Consider the following 18,567-nt stretch of genomic DNA (forward strand, 5'->3'; position numbering starts at 1 on the left):
TACATTGTTGCAAGCTCATCTTGCCACTTTGCTTTCCTTACAATTTAGTCAGCAATTCCCATTAAAATTTCCTATAACCTATTTTTCTAATCAACCGTTCAGAGATGTTAATACAAATCATGCTGCAGGTGGGTCTTGAACCCAGCCTCATGGTCTAGGGGCATGGATGCTACCACTACACCACAGGAGACCTTTTTACAGACTTGGGATCTTTTCGTTGTGATCAGCCCAACAGTATCAGCTACAATATACTGTAAACAGAAGAGCCTTGGGAAAAGTGGATGAGCAGAGAGATCTGGGAGTTCAGGTCCATTGTACCCTGAAGGTGGCAGCACAGGTGGATAGAGTGGTCAAGAAGGCATATGGTTTGCTTGCCTTCATTGGACGGGGTATTGAGTATTAGAGCTGGCAGGTCATGTTAAAATTGTACAAGACATTGGTTCGGCTGCATTTAGAATACCGTGTACAGTTCTGGTTGCCACATTACCAAAAGGATGTGGACGCTTTGGAGAGGGTGCAGAGAAGGTTTATGAGGATGTTGCCTGGTATGGAAGGTGCTAGCTATGAACAGAGGTTGAGTAGGTTAGGATTGCTTTCATTAGAAAAAAGGAGATTGAGGGGGGACCTGATTGAGGTCTACAAAATCATGAAGGGTATAGACAGGGTAGTTTGAGATAAGCTTTTTCCCAGTGTGAGGGATTCAATAACAAGAGGTCATGCGTTCAAGGTTAGAGGTGAAAAATTTAAGGGGGATAGATGATGCAAGTACTTTACACAGAGGGTGGTAGGTGCCTGGAACGCGTTGCCAGCAGAGGTAGTAGAGGTAGGCACGGTAGATTCATTTAAGATGCATCTGGACAGATGCATGAGTAGGTGGGGAGCAGAGGGATACAGATGCTTAGGAATTGGGCGACAGGTTTAGACAGTAGATTTGGATCGGCTCAGGCTTGGAGGGCCGAAGGGTCTGTTCCTGGGTTGTAAATTTTCTTTGTTCTTTATCAATTTCAAACCAACAAAACGTCCAAAAATATTATTTTGTATTAACATGGCCTGTATTCCATCAGCTAAAAGACAAAAACCATGTTGCATTTTACTGTATTAGTTACACTCATAAAAATATTTTACCGAACATTTCATTTGTGTTTAGAGTACAATGTATTGTGGAAAAGTAATAGAAATTGTAAACAGTACATTCACACAATATTAAATAAATTGCTTGTTCAAAGTTCTTCACAGTGTAAACATATTTTAATCAGAGGACCAGAGAATGTAAATAAAACTTTGAAACTTGAACTAATTAATTAGTTACTTTTTTGTACACAGTTTGGCAATAATAAAAAAATGAGGGAAAAGAACTGGGTTAGACCTTGAAAAATCCAATAAAATTTAGGTCCCTTCTCATTGGTTCCATTTCATAAGACAGCTCGACACTGTTCTGTCAATAATATCAAGTTGCAGAATGCACCCTCTTAAAAAAAAAGAACACCGCACTGGTCACAAACCCCTTTCTCAATCCTAATGGATTTCTGGGTTACTGCCCAGAAATTTTAATATCATTCCCAGATGGGTTCCCCACACTGCTCACAATCCCCTTCCACTGAGAGCCAGTACTCTCCAATTCCAGAGTTATCCTAGTGACGCTGAAGCTACTCTTTCGAATATCTGCAATCCCTAGATCCATCTGTGAATCAACCCCAGTGCTCCTTGTATCTCCCTCCAGTGTGGTGGGAACTTGAGAATCATGGCCTTCCTACTGGATTATGTGAACCCATTCCATTTACTGGTAGATCCCAGACTCTTTCTGCAGTGTCCTACAGTTCGAGGACTGCTTCAAATACAGATTAACCAGTGCTTCGGTTAATCCTTCTCAGCCTAATGCTGCTTTCTCACAAAATTTCTGAGAAATCATGAGCAATATTATTCGGAGAGTTGACAGCGTATAATTAATTGCTGGCTATTCTGCAGAAACTATAGTCCATGGATTGAAAATGCATTTACTATCAAATAGTGAATTGATGCAGTACAGTTACTTAATTAATTATTAATTACTTTATCAACTCACTCTTGCCAATCTGTGCAGACATTGTAAGGAAATTGTGTTTTGGGATCAGAGTTTTACTGCTGCAATTGTTGCTCCAACACACCGGTAATTACAGTCAAATTCAATGGTTATTTTAACAGAAATTATAGCATGACCAATTAAATGCAACACAATCAGTTGTGGCTTCAAGTATTATCAGTGTCGACATGATAATAAAACATTGGGGAACACCAGAAGTGCATACAATTCTAAGAAATCAAATGTCTATATAGTGAAGACTTCTTGTAATGGCTGCTCACTATAAAACTAGTGATTATACTTAAGATGTGTTCTTTTGTTTAGAATGCATATTGAGGACAGTTATAATGCAGGCTATTCTGAATGATATAAATGTTAATTGCAAAATAATGAGCTTTTCTGCAAATTTGAATGAAGCGTGGCACAGGACAAAGTTATATAGAAGGTGTAATGTACCCAATGTTGTTGGGCATTATCAATGGGTCTTCTGTAGGGATGTTGCTGTGAATTAAATGATATTCTGACTTGCAGGTATAGAAGTGAATGCAGAAGCTTAGTCCTCTCCAGGTCACAAAATGTTACTGCTGATTAACTGAGGCTAAGGCAATTCAGAATTGACAAGTCAGGAAAGCTGAACATTGAAATACACTTACGTATTTCAGAAACTAGCCAAGTACACAAGATTTTGAGATTGTTCTGAATTACTAACATGATATGGAAAGATAAACAATAAGATTACATGCTTTACAGGTGTGAAAATGGAATAATATTGACTGTCATAAGTGTACCGAGGGGTTGCTGGCCTACCTGTATAGTGACCTCCTTGCATGCTCCCGTGGTGATTGCACACGGCATACAAATCATACAAGTAGTTTTCATGATTACTTCCTGAAGGAAAACGTGGTCTCCGCCATGGTGACCAGTGGGATAAAAAATTCTTGGTGTTCTGAGTTCGTTTTGCTACATGAGGTGTCATATCGAGGCCACTTAGTGGGAATTTTACCAGAGTAGAGAGTTTAGTTCTTCTCTCTCCCATCTGAAAATTTAATTGTCACACATTAACTTTCAATGGCTTCTGTAATGTGCTAAAATCCCTAAAAATGAAAAATTAGGTATTAGCATAATTTTGTACGCAAGTTACTGATTTTCATCATCCTTTTAGTGCTTACAATTCACAGAGTGAAAGGAAAAGAGTCTATTCACATGAGGCTGACCAATTAAATCTCTTGCAAAGTGAACAGAATTACAAGTGTCGGCAGCTCTGCAAACAATAATTGCATTACTAGCTCCTCAACCCTTTAAATGTCAGTACAGGGTGTGTAATTAATTGTGCTTTCTCTGTGTGTGTGAAATGCTTATGACACCAAAGAAAAACACCTCTGACCAATTCCATCAAGAGCATTAACAATGACCTGTTTAACATTCATTCACAGATGTGGACACTGCTGGCTAGGGAAACATTAATTCCCTCTCTCTCGTTGCCCTTGTGAAGGTGGTGGCAAGTTGCCTTCTTGGACCTCTGCAGTCCACATGGTATAGGTACACCCACAGCCCTGTTAGGAAGCACGTTCTCTCCTAATCCAAAAAAATAAGTACTTACAGAGAATTCAAGTCGATACCTTGATGTTTGATCTTTATTTCAGTTCCGTAAAACCGTAATACATAGCAGCAGAGCAGGCCAGTCATTCCATCAAGTTTACTTCGCAATTTAATAAGACGATTGCTGGTCTATAATCCTCAACTTCACTTTCCTACCTTTTTCCCATATATCTCAATTCCCAACTGATTAAATGTCATTAAATTTAAACCCATTAAACGTCCAATACAAAGACACAGAATTGTTATTATAAACAAATCTGTTTGAAGTGTAATTGTGTGTAAATGTTTGTAACTAGTTTAAATGAAATGAATGGTAGTTTTGCTAAAACAACAAAAGAACTTCATCATACCGTAAGATACGTCGCTACAATCACAAAACACAGTTTTAACTCAATACAGGGAAATGTATTTGATAGGACAAGGCCCTATCTATGCACTGAGGTAGGCTGAATTAGGAATACTATTGCAGTATTTTTTGATATATTGTTTATAGCTCACTATTCCTAAAAATGAAACTGTATGAAATAGCCTATCTATAAATATAACCACACAATAACGTACACTCTATGCAGTTGCCAAAGAGAGTCAGTTTATACCAAACTTATTCTCAAAGGAGCAAAAATGGTTAAATAAATTAGTTATGCAAAATTTAATGCTGAAATACCTGTCGGAATCGCTTCAGATGAATTATAAGAATGTCAGGCAGCGTCCATAGATTAAGCTTGACCATCCCCTGCTGAAGATTTTTACAATGAGGGCATCGCCATGCATCATCTGGGGCTAACTGCAGAGAAACAAGTGTACCACATTGACCTTCAAAGTTCTTGTCGGGCTGAAGGTATAACTTTCAACTGAAAATAAAATTTCATGTTAATTTAGTTCCCTATTCACACTAATTGAGTGCACAGACATAATGTTGTCTGGCACCACAAGCTGATAATCAATAATTTATGATCAACAATTTGCCACTTATAAAAATGCTTATAATATGAACATACAAACATATGCGCATGTGAACAAGCAACAAGCGTAGGCCATTTGCTCTTTTGAGCCTGCTCTGTCATTCAGTAAGATCATGGCTGATCTGATTTTAATCTCAACTTTACACTCCTGCATATCCCTGATCATTTTTAATCTACTTGGTAATCAAGAATCTATTCACCTCTGCCATATTTATAGCTTCTGCACCCATTGCCCTTTGAGGAAGGGAATTCCAAAGTCTAACAACCCTTCAAGAAAAAAATATGTTTCCTCATCTCAGTTTTAAATAGGTGCCTCTTGTTTTTCAACTCTGACCCCCAGTTATAGATGCTCCCACAAGAGGAAATATCCTTTCAAAATCAACCTGGTCAAGTTTCCTCAGGATCTTTGATGGTTCAATTAAGCCACCTTTAACTCTTCTAAACTCTAAAGGATATAGGCTTGGCTTGACTAGCCTTTCACCATGAGACAATTCACTCATTCCAACTGCCTCCAACACATTACCATGCTTCCATAAGTATGGTGATCAGTACAGTACATAGTGCTCTAGATATAGTCTCATAAATGCCCTGTATAACTGAGGCATTAGCTCCATACTCTTGCATTCAATTTCCCTTACAATAAAGAAAGTCTGATTATTTGCTGGCCCTGCACACTTCTGAGATTTATGTGTGAGGAGATTCAGATCTCTCTGCATCTCAGAGTTCTGCAACCTTTCACCATTTCAATAAATGGCTTCTTTTTTATTCTTTCTGTCGCAGTGGACCATTTCCTATCTTCCCAAATTGTGCTCTATTTGTCAGGTCTTAACCTATCCATATCCCTTTTTAAGCTCTGATGTCCTTGTCACAAGTCACTTTTCTATCTATCTTTGTGTCATCAGCAAACATAGCTACTATACCTTCAATCCCTTCATCCAATTATTTAATATAAACTGGAGAGAGGAGAGGACCCAGCAACGATACCTGTGGCACAGCACTCATGATACGGCTCCTGTGAAACGCCTCAAGCTATTTACTCTGTTAAATGTGCTAATTGCCACCACTGATCATTTTAAAAGATGCAGCTAAATTCTGTCTCTCACCAGTAATGGGTGTACTGCCCTGTATTTGTTGGACAGCCCAACTGTCCTCTTTACCTGTTCCTCCTTGGTGTATAGTTCAAAGCACTCGGCCAATGTACAGCTGTGTGCCTGCTGATGTGCCTGCTGTTGAATCCGAACACTCTCTCCATCCTGGACAACTTCTTCCTGAATATTTCCAAACAAGCTGTAAAGCAAAGACATATGCTACTGCAGTTACACATTTTATTGAAGCCTTATTGATCTGGCAAATGGTGCATCAGAATACACTGCTTTGGAAAACCATTACAATTCAGCCACTTAATCCTAAACAATACTGGTCTCTGTCACTTATATCTCTGAATAATTATCTTCACAAAAATTATGCTTATTCTTAAAATTGTTGACGTAGTCAACATCATTATCGTCCTGGTCAATTTGTGTCATATTAACCAACTTCTCGGTGAAATATTTAAAATAGAATTACATGGTTACCATCTCTCTTCTGAGCTTGTATTTGTGGTCATAATCAACAACTTAAACCCTTATAATTTTGAGAACGCCAAAATGGGCTCCTGACCTGCATTATCTGAGGTCAGAATATACTGGCCGAGTTTGACTTCCATTACAGGTGAGATGCCCAATCTCTATGTGAGCATATTGCTTATGCACTTTTGTAATAGTAGATCAATAGAAGTTGATTTGATTTTACAAAGTGCCTCTCAACTTATTCACTGATTAGATTAGATTCCCTACAGTGTGGAAACAGGCCCTTCAAGTCCATACCGACCCTCCGAACAGTAACCCACCCACCCTCTGACTAATGCACCTAACACTATGGGCAATTTAGCATGGCCAATTCACCTGACCTGCACATCTTTAGTGCTGTGGGAGGAAAGCAGAGCACCCAGAGGAAACCCACACACGAGAATGTGCAAACTCCACACAGACAGTCACCCGAGGCCAGAATTGAACCTGGGACCGTGGTACTGTGAGGCAGCAGTGCTAACCACTGAGCCACTGTGCCGCCCATGTCTTTACCTATCTTTACGCTTATGTTTTTATCTGATGTGGGATATTACAGGTAATGAACTGAATCAATGTCATTTCACATTGTCCCACGGATGAAGAAATAATGTGGAAAAATGTGAACTTGCCCCATGTTAGGCAAGAAGCAGTTCAGAGAAGCTTTACTAGTCTAATGCCTGAAATGGGTAGGTTGTCTTGTAAAGAAAGATTAGGCTTATATCCATGGTAATAAACATTCCTGAGAAGTCCAGACAGAGTGGACGTTCCTCTTCAGAGTTTAGAACTAAAGTCACTGTTTAAAAATAAGATGTCGCTGTTTAAGGCAGAATTTACAAGAACTGTTGCCTCACAAAGGTTTGAAAGTATTTGTATCTCCATTCCTCAAAAGGCAATGAAAACACAATCTTGACTATTCTTAAGATAAAGTTAGATACATTATTGATAAACAAGGATGTGAAAGGTTTTTGGGAGTTGGTGAGAATGTGAAATAATCAGATCAGCCATGACCTTAATGGAGCAGATTTGAGGGCTGAACGGCCTAATTCTGCTTCTAATTCACATATTTGTCTGTTCATCTTAGTCTTTCATTGGTCTGACTATAAACTGAGTATGAGGCTGAGAGATCTGGTCCAGAATACAAGAGAGTTTCATCTTGCCCTGCTGAGTCTTGTAACAGAGCAATCTGGATGGTGGGAGATGAGGCTTTTTGAAGAGTTTGCTGACATTTGAGGTAAGTGGATAGCTGTGTGAGAGACCTGAGTATAGTTGAGGCTACTGGTTTGGAACTCTGTAATTCTGAATTCTATTATATGTAAGGAACTTGACCATCATACTTGAATCTTCAATGCTATGCCAGTTGTTCACTGGTGTTTCCATTCTCTCATATTTTCTCACTTATAAGATCCATCAGAAAACTCACTTTCAATGTAAGCCACAATGCTCATTTTACATTTGAACATAATTCAGCATCATATTCTTACTAATGAAAGCCAAAAACTGATTCAGTTCAGGTTCCTACATATATAGACTCACCTATCTTTCGTCTTTTGATCCCATTCCAGGACAAGTTTTATATGTGGGGGCCCACCTAGGCCACAGGAACGCAATGCCCTAAAAATAACAACTGCATGTTAGAACAATTCAACTCAACTTTTATACATGGCACTTACATTGAGGATGAACTTTCTTCACACATCTACTTAATTCAAACTTAGGAGGGAGCAGCAAATGAAAGTTGTCACATCATCAGTGCTGAAAAGTAATCTGTCAAAAGATATTTTCCTCTGTAATTACACTGAGTGATACTTGTTTAACATCTGAGATAGCAGCCTTACTTTGGACATCTACTGAATCCTGATTGAGACTTACTAAGGCTGCCTCCCCGCAAGACAGTAACTGTCTATTCAGTTGACATTGTTTGAGTGCTGGCATGCTTTAGAACCTTGTAAACCTACTCATTACTGGTCCTGTCTAAATGATACAGTCCAAGAAACAAAGATTGATTTAACCTAAAAAAAAATTATGAATTTTAATTATGTGCACATTATAGTGCTGTTACATTCCTGCAGGACTGCTGTGACATTGTCTTGCACCAACTCAATGAGGTAAAACTGTCAATCCAATGTTTGGACTTTATCTGATTCTGGAATGAGTGATGGGAGAATGTTTGCTCCAAATTCGGTGCTGACACAACAATAGTATTAAGCAGTTTTACTTCACCAATATAAACTGCAATTAAATATGAACGGTGCTCTTAATGTGAAAGAAACATCCCTGAGCACTTCAGAAGCAGAATTACTAGAGATTGAGGATTAGGTGAAGGATTGGACTAGTGACCAAAAGAAAAATCAGGAATAGATTTTGAGGTTTCCGAAGGCATGATGAGAAATGCAGGACTAAGACATTAATGTAGAGTGTTGTAGATGTTATCTTCTCAGGCAATCTCTTAGAAACGCCAGTGATTTGATTCCACTCCATTTTGATGGGTTCCGAGATCATTGATAAGTCCAATGCAGACTCTGCCATTTGTGGGCAGCTGGTATTGAAGGTTTGGGCAAAAAAAGCAATTGAGGTTTGTGTGGTCTCTCTAATGCATAATTCATTTTAAAAAAGTAACCTCATTTTTTGCTAGGAATCATTTTCTTTATTGCTTTGGTATTTCCTACAAATGAATGAATGGCTTATGAAGGTTGGCACTGTTGGTGAGGGGATGTAACAGTGTTTTTAGAACTATTGTGTACAACTACGAGAATGTGTTAAACAAAAAAAAAGGATATTATAGAAGTATATAAGATCATGAGAGGCATAGATAGGGTGAATGCACTCAGTCTTTTTCCCAAGGTTGGGGAGTCAAGGACTAGAGGGCATCAGTTTAAGGTTAGAGGGGAAAGAATAACGGGAACCTGATGGAGCAACTATTTTACACAGAGGGTGATATGCATTTGGAATGAGCTGCCAGCAGAAGTGGTGAGGCTGATACATGAACAACATTCAAAAGGCATTTGGACCAAAATTGGGATAGGAAAGGTTTAGAAGGATATGGGCCAAGTGCAGGGAAAAGGTGTTAGTGTTGTTGGACATTTTGGTCGGCATGGACCAATTTGGGCCAAAGGGACTTTCTTCGTGCTGAAGCACTCTGTAACTCTGGATGTTGGAACTCAGATACAAAATCATAAATTGCTGAGGTAACTAAGCAGGTCTGGCACTATCAGTGGAGAGAAAGACTCTTCTGTGTTTTGAAGAAGGGTCACTGGACTCGAAATGTCAACTTTGCTTAACACAGATGCTGACAGACCTGCTGAGTTGTCCCAGCAATTTCAACTTGTGTTTAAGAGAATGTGTTATTTGCTTACATAACAAAATATTAAAACCCGGGGTTTCGGCTTTAAAGGGCAGATATTTCCTTAGCCTACAGGACACTGATTACACAGAACCTTGCAGCAGAAGTAGGCCATTCAGTCCCTTGAGCCTGTTCCACCTTTCAATGGCCCATCCTGTATCTTAGTACCATATTCCATCTTTCTTCCTATACAGGTATCCCCCATTTTTCAAACGTTCGCTTTATGCCACTTCACTTTTATGAAAGCCTTACACTAGTACCTGTTTTCGTGATTCCAAAGCGGACTTCTGTTTTTCCCATATAAACCATGCGTGTTTGCTTTACACCATTTTTGGCTTACGAAAGGTTTCCTGGGAATGCTCTACTTTTGGATAGCGGGGGATACCTGAACCCCCCAAAATAACTCAACTTTCCTTCTTTTTTGCACCAGCTTGACTCAAAAGGTTCTGAAGGACAATTAGGTTTGGGTAGTGAATTCTGACCTTGCCAGAGAGATACTATATCCCATGAACAAATAAAAATACAATAAGACATGGCAGTGATAAGTATTACTGCAGAACTAAGAGCAGATCGTGTTGGTGGGAAAATAGGAGTGACATTTGAAGCTCAGCATTAAGGTTATGCAACAATAACAAACGAGCAAACGCAAACCCAGGTAGTCAAATCAAGAATGTGACTACTGATCGCCTACACATCTGGAATTCAAGCAGAATTTAATGTGCAAATGCTTCTTACAACCTGTTTAATTTAATGTTTATTAAAATCATTAAATCCCTACAGTTTGGAAGCAGGCCATTCAGCCCATCAAGTCCACGCTGAATCTCCGAACAGCATCTCAACCATCCCCCCCACCCCCACCCTATTCAATTCCTGTGACACTGCATTTCCCATTGCCCTGCACACACTGGGCAATTTAGCATGGCCAATGTGTCTAACCTGCACACCTTTGGATTGTGGGAGGAAACCGGCGCACCCAGGGAAAACCCATGCAGACATGGGGCAAATGTGCAAAATCCACACAGACAGTTGTCCGAGGATGAAATCAAACCCAGGTCCCTGGCACTGTGAGGCAGTAGTGCTCACCACTGAGCCACCGTGCTGCCCGCCTTAGACACAGGTGCATTCATTATCCTGGGAACATTCACAGAATGACAGTCAGAAACTCAATGACCTTCTGTGTGGTGAGGTAGCCAAAGCTAGATGACCAGTGAACCCTCCGAAGCTCTGCGTCAATGATGCTTGTGAGATGTGACATGAAGGCCCTAAACATCGAGTATCGCACTTGGCAGTTACGAATGGATACACAGGAAAGTGGCAACATTTCCTGGAGCCTGCCATGCATCACCATGTTGCCCAGTGGCTACAGCATTTTGGCAAAGGATGCCAACACCAAAAACAGCGAACGATATTGATACTTGGTAACTCTGTGTGCAACACCTTTGACAGAAGCTGTCTCTCAAGAATTGGGTCTTTTCAGCTATCAGGAAAGGTGTGTCATATTATGCCTCACCAGTTTAGTGCAGAACAACAACTTCTGGGGAGTGCTTACAGCTGCAATTGTACAGGAAGTGGTGGAAAGTAGGTTGCTCAAGATTTGTTTAAAAACATCCAACCTTAGAAGCAACTATGGCATGGGTAAGGATGAATTAAACTGGTTTGAATTTCACTGCGCCCTTCCTGGAAGCCGTTTCAACCATCTTAAAGGGTTCTTTGGAAACTTTGAATTCTACACGTAAACAATATGCTCTTTGAAAGTAATAATGACTACATGGTTGCCTTCAGCAGGTAAAAGTCTGATCAACATCTATAATCAGAACTGATTACATTATAAATATACTGTGTATTTTGATGCACTGTAAATTGAAATTTCAAGCTGAGATGTAGCATATACATGGAGAATTAAGACATTTCTAAGTCAAAGTGTCTAAAATGAACAATAAATACTTTTAACAATGACTTCATAAAGGATGAAAATAAATACCTGCACTAATCTCAACCACTATTATTTTGAGAGTGGTGGGGAGAACAATAAGGAAATCTAAATGGCCAAGTTGAATTTTACTGAGTTTTATCGATTCAGGGTAACTACATTTGTGTTTACATTTAATTAAGTTGTTAAGTCTAAGACAACTTAGACTTTACATGCTGTGTTGCAGCAGTGAGATCAATCATAATGACATCACCAGAGTGGCTGTGTCCAGCCAGCAGCATAAGGTCGGCAATATAAAAGTGCTTCAGGGAAGGCTGACAAATCTACTCTGCTATCTGTCCCTCTGTTAAATTGAGTGTACAGCTCTTTCTGTTTGTGAATTTTTAGTTCATAGATTGTTATCTTTTCAGATGATTGTGATTTTTGGTTTGCTTCCTGACTGATTTCTCAAGTGTCTGCCATTTGATAATAACTCTGGGGAGTTGTTAATTCATGCAGCAAACGATTTAAACTCTCCACCTCAAGTATCATTAAAAATGGACAGTAAATAAAATACAAGTGGGAAATAAATCGGATAATCCTCAAAAAGAGACACAGCGATTGTGATACATGAATGCAGGGACACTGTTGAAAATCCAGGCACGAGTCTGTTTTTTCTGATTATTGATTTGCTCTCTACATCAGCAGAGGAGCCAATATTGGCTCACCATCACCTTCTCAAGGGCAATTAGTGATGGGTAACAAAGCCTGGCCCAGTCAGCAACACCCACACCCCATGACCAAATAAATGACAAAATATGTAGTGACTTCCCATCATGATTTAAAGCTAGACTGCACACCTAAATGGGAGGTGCATTCTGTTTATAACTGGTGCTGGGAATCATGCCAGAAGTGAATATATTCGGGGAAACTGCAAGGAATGGTACAACATGAGACAGAGCAGGTTTTCAGTCAGTGTGCTGGAGGTGCTGATGGAGGAAAACAAGAGGGGGAGAAATGCACCGCTGCAAGCTTTACACTCAAGTCAAGTTGGCAAACACTGTCAACTATTCAACCAAGATATGTGCATCAACCAAACACAATGTACCACAATGACACATTCCTGTGCCCTTGCTGGACAGACACAGGTAGGAGCTACCTGTAGGGGGCAGTTGTATCTGCATGTTCAAGCCCTCCTGGTATGGGACTGAAATCAGTGACAATATTCACATCTCCAATATGGTTCTACACAACTGCAAGCTAATTTGATAAATACAAGAGAGGATTATCCAATTGTGATGGTGTTCTCATCTAATGCTTAAATATACACATTATTAAAACTCACTGGAACCTGATTAGGATCAGGAATAGAAGCCAAACCTCCCTTTCTAATTTTAGAAACTTGCATCTATCTCATCAAAGATGAGCTGACTCTCTGGGAAACAACCTGTGATCTTCCTGATCTATACAGTTAGTGATTCTCTCAATAAAATTGTTGAACGGTCAATGAGTTACAAATTTAATTAGTCATGCTTAGAATAATTGTATCCATGATTGACGTGCTTTATACCAAGCGTCTAAAGCTGGGACTGTGGTGTACACTTCTATCTTTCCATTGTGTAAATATTTAATATAAGGTACAAGGTCCCATAATGTATCACATGCAATCAATTGGCTAAATAAAATTCAAAGATTATTAGAAATCTATAAATTCTCCAATAACTTATAAATCCTCCTCTGACTGTACAAAAATGCATCAAGATTTTTATTGATTATTGATTGACACTTTACACTGCTCTTTGCCACATGTAATACTCTGTGCAATTCTGTGCGTAGATTAGTTTTGTTTTGTTTCTTACATTTGTTGTTAAGATGGTTACATAACTGGCTTTCTGCCAATAGATGGAGCTGAAGCAACTTATAAAGAAACTTAGTGGTTCAAAACTCAGATATGTCACATTAAAACTCACTGAGCACGGAGAGTGACTACAAAATACCTGCCAAAATTGAGGTTCTACCTAACGTCATCCATCTCAGCATACAGCTCATTCACACAAATCAAAGTTGCCACTTTTATTATGATAGAAATTTAGGAATGATCCATTATATGTCATAGGATGCATTAAGCCTGATTGGAAAGAGAGGTGATCCTAAATGTTGTTTATTTTAAAAGGTCATATATAATACACATTATAAAAGGGGCAAGAATAGATTTAAAACATGACAATACCTATGTTATTAAAATGGTGCCAAATGAAAATTCTTCAATTTATAAGGCACAAAACTCCAGGTCTCCTAAACAGATACTGTACTTATGAAATTCATTCATTATAGTAATACAATAAACACAGTGTGTAATTTGCAGACATCAAGGCCCATAAACAGCCATGTGATAATGATGAGATCATTTAGTCTGCTGATGTTGGTCGAGTGACACATCTTGACTGGGATACCCTGACTTTTCTATATATACTGCCTGGGGACATTTTACATCCAGCTGAGAAAAAACCTTGAGCCAGAATTAATGAATCATCTGAAAGATGGCACATCTGACAGTGAAGCACTCCCTCTTCTTCACTAGACTGCCAGCCCAGATTTGTTGCTCAAATCTCTGGAAATATATAATATTCAAATAATAAACCATAATATGTTATTACAATAAAATTAGTTTGAGGAAGCATGGTTAATTGAAGGCTCTTTGTGAATACAAGTAGTTCTTATTATTCCTATAAACTGCACCATGGCAGTTTTTCTAGCTTTTAAAAGGGGTTACACTATGTAACCTACAATAGTTGCCATATTATAGTCAAAGTCATCTTACCACAGGACTGCACATTCTGGCTATTAACATCTATTAACTGCTTAAACTAATTTGTAATTTTGTTTGATGCTTTGTTCCTCAGAAACTGAGATTTCTGCTTCGTAGGACAATGGTTCTGAAAGGGTAAATGCTGAAAATTGCAACAAACTCCTCTCAATCTGATGATGCCATAACGAAAGGCATGGGGAAAAACAGAATAGTTCTGGATTTCAAAGGAGACAGACCATTGAGATCTCCTCCAATCTCAGTAACAATGTCCATTTTACTAATGTAACTTGTACCTAATTGCTTTCATGCAAGAAAATAGCATTTTCTTATCAGTCTATCGGTAGCTTTTCGCTCCTACTTCAAATCAAGTTGGTGCTGCAGACCGATTCAGAGGAGGGGGCTAGTGGCAGCTATTTACCCAACCACATCTCAACAGTGGTTAATATTGCATGCTCAAGTGACCATTTTTAACATCCAAAATTAGGTTTTAAACAAAATGAAGAATGAAATGTTTCACAATAAGTCATTATCCATTTCTTTTAATAGTTTAATGGTCATATTCTTCCAAAATCTAGGGATTACATTTAGTAAATTAGCTCAGTGCAATAACTCACAGTGGAAATGGTGACATTTTCCTTTACCTAACATTTGGATTGTAAAACTTCCTCATGGGAAATGCAAATAATTTCCTGATATATTAGTACCCTTTAGTGTTACCTTTTGTTAGCCTTTTTTACTTTGTGCTCTATTAACTTGAAAAGTTATTTTAAATGCAGGATGGGAAAGACAGCGAGGAAGATCAGATAGCAAGAGAGAGAAGGAGACAGAAGCAAACAGACAGGGCTGAGAGACAGAGAGAGATCTAATAAAGAGAGTGGAACAAATTTTAATACTCGCTGACAGATGAATAATTTGGAGTCAAAGGTCATCCATATTTACAATCAGGGGAAAAAAATTTTAAAACAATTTATTTTTATCTATTAGCTGGCAAAGATCAATAGTAATTAAATACCCCTTTAATACTATTTTTTAACATCTGAGGCAAAGGAGCAAAGCAAAGCATGAATGAAACAAATAATGTGCAAGGCAGACAAATGGGTTTTCATTGTAATCGATTCCTTTTAAAACAGGTAAATTTTGACAGAAAATGGAATCTCTGAGAATAGCAGATCTGAATGAAAAGAGTAGAATGATGGTTGGAACACCATCAACTGAGGGGATGCAGGAATAGAAGTAGGTCATTCATTCTCTTCAACCTGTTCCACAATTGAATTAGATTGTTGCTTATCTGTATCTTAATTCCATTTACCGGTCTTGGTTCCATTCCTTAATACCTTTGTATAATAAAAAGGCCATCAATCTTACTTTTGACATTTTGAATTGGCTGAGCTTCAACAGCTTTTTGGGGAGACAGCTCCAAATTTCCTTTAGACCTGAGAGATCATATGATGTCGGAGCAGAGGTCAGCCATTGCACATCAAGCCTGCTCCACCACTCAATAAGATCGTGGCTGATCCAATAACTGCCAATTCCACATACTCAATTCTTCCTCATATCCCTGGATTCCCTTACTGATTAAACATTGGGCTATTTCAGCATTGAATATGCTTAACAATGGAGCCTGTTCAGCCCTCTATGGTAAACAATGCCAGAGACTCACAACCCTATGAGAGAAGAAACTCCCCCTCATCCGTGTTTTAAATAGGCCTTATCTTTCTGAGATTATGCTGCCTGGTATTAGATACTTCCACAAGGGGAAAACAACCCCTTTGCATCTGCCCTGTCTGAACTCCTAACAATCCTACCTGTTTCAATAAGGTTGCCCTTCATTCATCTAAGTCCAGTGAGTACGGGCTCCCAACACTGATCCTTGTGGCACTGCACTAGTTATATTTACCATTCTGAAAATGAACACCTTAAGACCATAAGAAATAGTAACAGAAGGAAGTTGTTCGACCTCTCAAGTCTGCTCCACCATTCAATAGACTCACAGATGATCTGATGTCCACGTTCCTGTCCTTTCCCCTACTGATCAAGAATCTATCTATCACAGCTTTAAATATACACAAGGACTCTGCCTCCACAGCTCGCTGTGGCAAGGAGTTCCAAAGACTCTGAGAGGGAAGATTTCTCCTCATCTCAGTCTTAAATTGGGGCTCCTTAATTCTGAGACTATGCACTCTGGTGCTAGTCTATTCCATAAGGAGAAACATCCTTTTACCCTGTCAAGCCCCTTAAGAATCCAATGTCTCAATGACATCACCTCTCATTCTTCCAAATTCCAATGAGTCCCAGCCTGTTTAGTCATTGTTCACAAGACAATACTCCCATACCAAGAATGATCCCAGTAAACCTTCTCTGAACTGCCTCCAACAAAATAATATTTTCCCTTAAATAAGGGGATCAAAATGGAGGGCGGCATAGTGGCTCAGTGGTCAGCACTGCTGCCTCACAGTCAGGGAATCGGGTTTGATTCTACCCTCGGACAACTGTCAATGTGGTGTTTGCACATTCTCTGTGTCTGCATTGGTTTCATTCAGTCACTCTGGTTTCCTCCCATAATCCAAAGATTTGCAGGTTAAGTGGATTGGCCATGGTAAGTTACCCATAATGTCCAGGGATGTGTAGGTTAAGTGGATTAGTCATGGAAAATGCAGGGTTGCAGGGATTCGGTGAGGGTGTGGGCCTGGACGGGATTTCTTTGGCAGGTCAGTGTAAACTCGATGGACCAAATGGCCTGCTTCCACACTGTATGGATTCTACGATTCTATAAAAACTGCTGACAGCACTCCAGATGTAGTCTCACTAGCACCTTGTCCAGTTGCAGTAAGTCTTACCTATTCTTATAGTTTATCCAAGTTTTTACTGTGTATTAGTTAGTCAATCCTCTAATCCATACTAATATACCAGACCCCAACACCATGGGGTCTTATTGAGTAACCTTAAATGTCTTATGAAAATCCAAATATATTTCATCCACTGAGTCATAGAGTGACACAGAACGGAAGCAGACCCTTTGGTCCAACTGGTCCATGCCAGCCATTATCCGAAACAAAACTAGTACCATTTACCTACACTTGGCCCATATCCCTCCAAACATTTCTTATTCTTGCACTTATCCAAATGTATTTTCAACATTATAACTGTACCTGCAACCATCACTTCCTCTAAAGTTCATTCCACACATGTACCACTTTGTGTAAAACAATTGCCCCATGTCTTTTTTTAAATCTTTCTCCTCTCACTTTAAAAATATGCCCCCTGGTCTTGAAATCCCCTACCCTGGGGAATAGATCGTGTACTTCTCATGATTTTATAGATCTTGATAAGGTCATCCCTCAACCTCCTATGTTCCAGTGAAAAAAGTCCCAGCCTCTTCTTATAACTCAATTTCTGGCAACATCTTGCTAAATTTCTTCTGACCAGCTTAATAATATCCTTCCTAAAACAGGGCAACCAGAACTGCCCACAGTACTCCAGAAGACGTCTCACTAATGTCCTGTACATAGGATCCCCTTCATCTATCTGATTTGTTACCTCCGTAAAGAATTCTAATAAATCTGTCAAGCCTGATTTCCTCTCATGTCTCTGCTTGACCATATCATGTATTTTGAAATTCTCTGCTATTACATCCTTCACAATAGGCTCTACCACTTTCCCAATAAATGGCGTTAAGCCAACTGATCTAATGTTACCCTTTTTTAATCTCCTTATTTGAATAAGGGTACTTCATTGGCTGTTTTCCAATCCTTTGAGACTTATACAGGATCAAAAGGCATTGGAAGGTTAGTACCAATGTCTCCACAATCTCTATAGCTATTTCTTTTAATAAATTAGGATGCAATCCATCAATTCCAGGGGACTTCTTGATCTTTAGCCCTATTAGTTTCTCTTGTACTATTTTTGTCTTTGTTTTTATTTCCTCTCCACCTTTTGCAGCTTGAGTATTTAATAATTTTGGGATGCTATTAGTGTCTTCTACTGTGAAGACTGATGCAAAGCATTTATCAAACCCTCTGTCACTTGCTGCTTCCACATGAATATTTCTCTTGTCTCATTCTCTGAAGAGCCTTCATTCACTTTGGCCTTTCTCTTCCATTTTCTATATTTAAAGAGGCTCTTGTTTGTCTCTGTATTACCTTTTAGTTTACCTTCAAAGTTTATTTTCTCCATTTTTTTAGTTATCTTTTGTTGGTTTTTAAAAATTTCTCAATCCTCTGGCTTATCACTAATCTTTGCCAAATTATTTGCTTTACCTTTATATATAGTAAAATAACATTAG

General features: G+C 38.9%; 1 protein-coding gene across 1 annotated transcript in view; it reads right to left on the reverse strand.

Annotated features, from left to right (window-relative positions):
- Window positions 1-18,567, reverse strand: part of usp43a (ubiquitin specific peptidase 43a) — a 426,449-nt gene that overhangs the window by 11,810 nt on the left and 396,072 nt on the right. The window contains exons 10-13 of the mRNA XM_043714590.1: window positions 7,761-7,838; window positions 5,778-5,907; window positions 4,323-4,442; window positions 2,867-3,095 (exon numbers count right to left, since the gene is read on the reverse strand). Of these exons, the coding sequence (XP_043570525.1) occupies window positions 2,867-3,095; window positions 4,323-4,442; window positions 5,778-5,907; window positions 7,761-7,838 (557 nt within the window). The remainder of the gene's footprint in view (window positions 1-2,866; window positions 3,096-4,322; window positions 4,443-5,777; window positions 5,908-7,760; window positions 7,839-18,567) is intronic.

This window comes from Chiloscyllium plagiosum, chromosome 24 (genome assembly GCF_004010195.1).
Source record: "Chiloscyllium plagiosum isolate BGI_BamShark_2017 chromosome 24, ASM401019v2, whole genome shotgun sequence".
NCBI lineage: Eukaryota > Metazoa > Chordata > Chondrichthyes > Orectolobiformes > Hemiscylliidae > Chiloscyllium > Chiloscyllium plagiosum.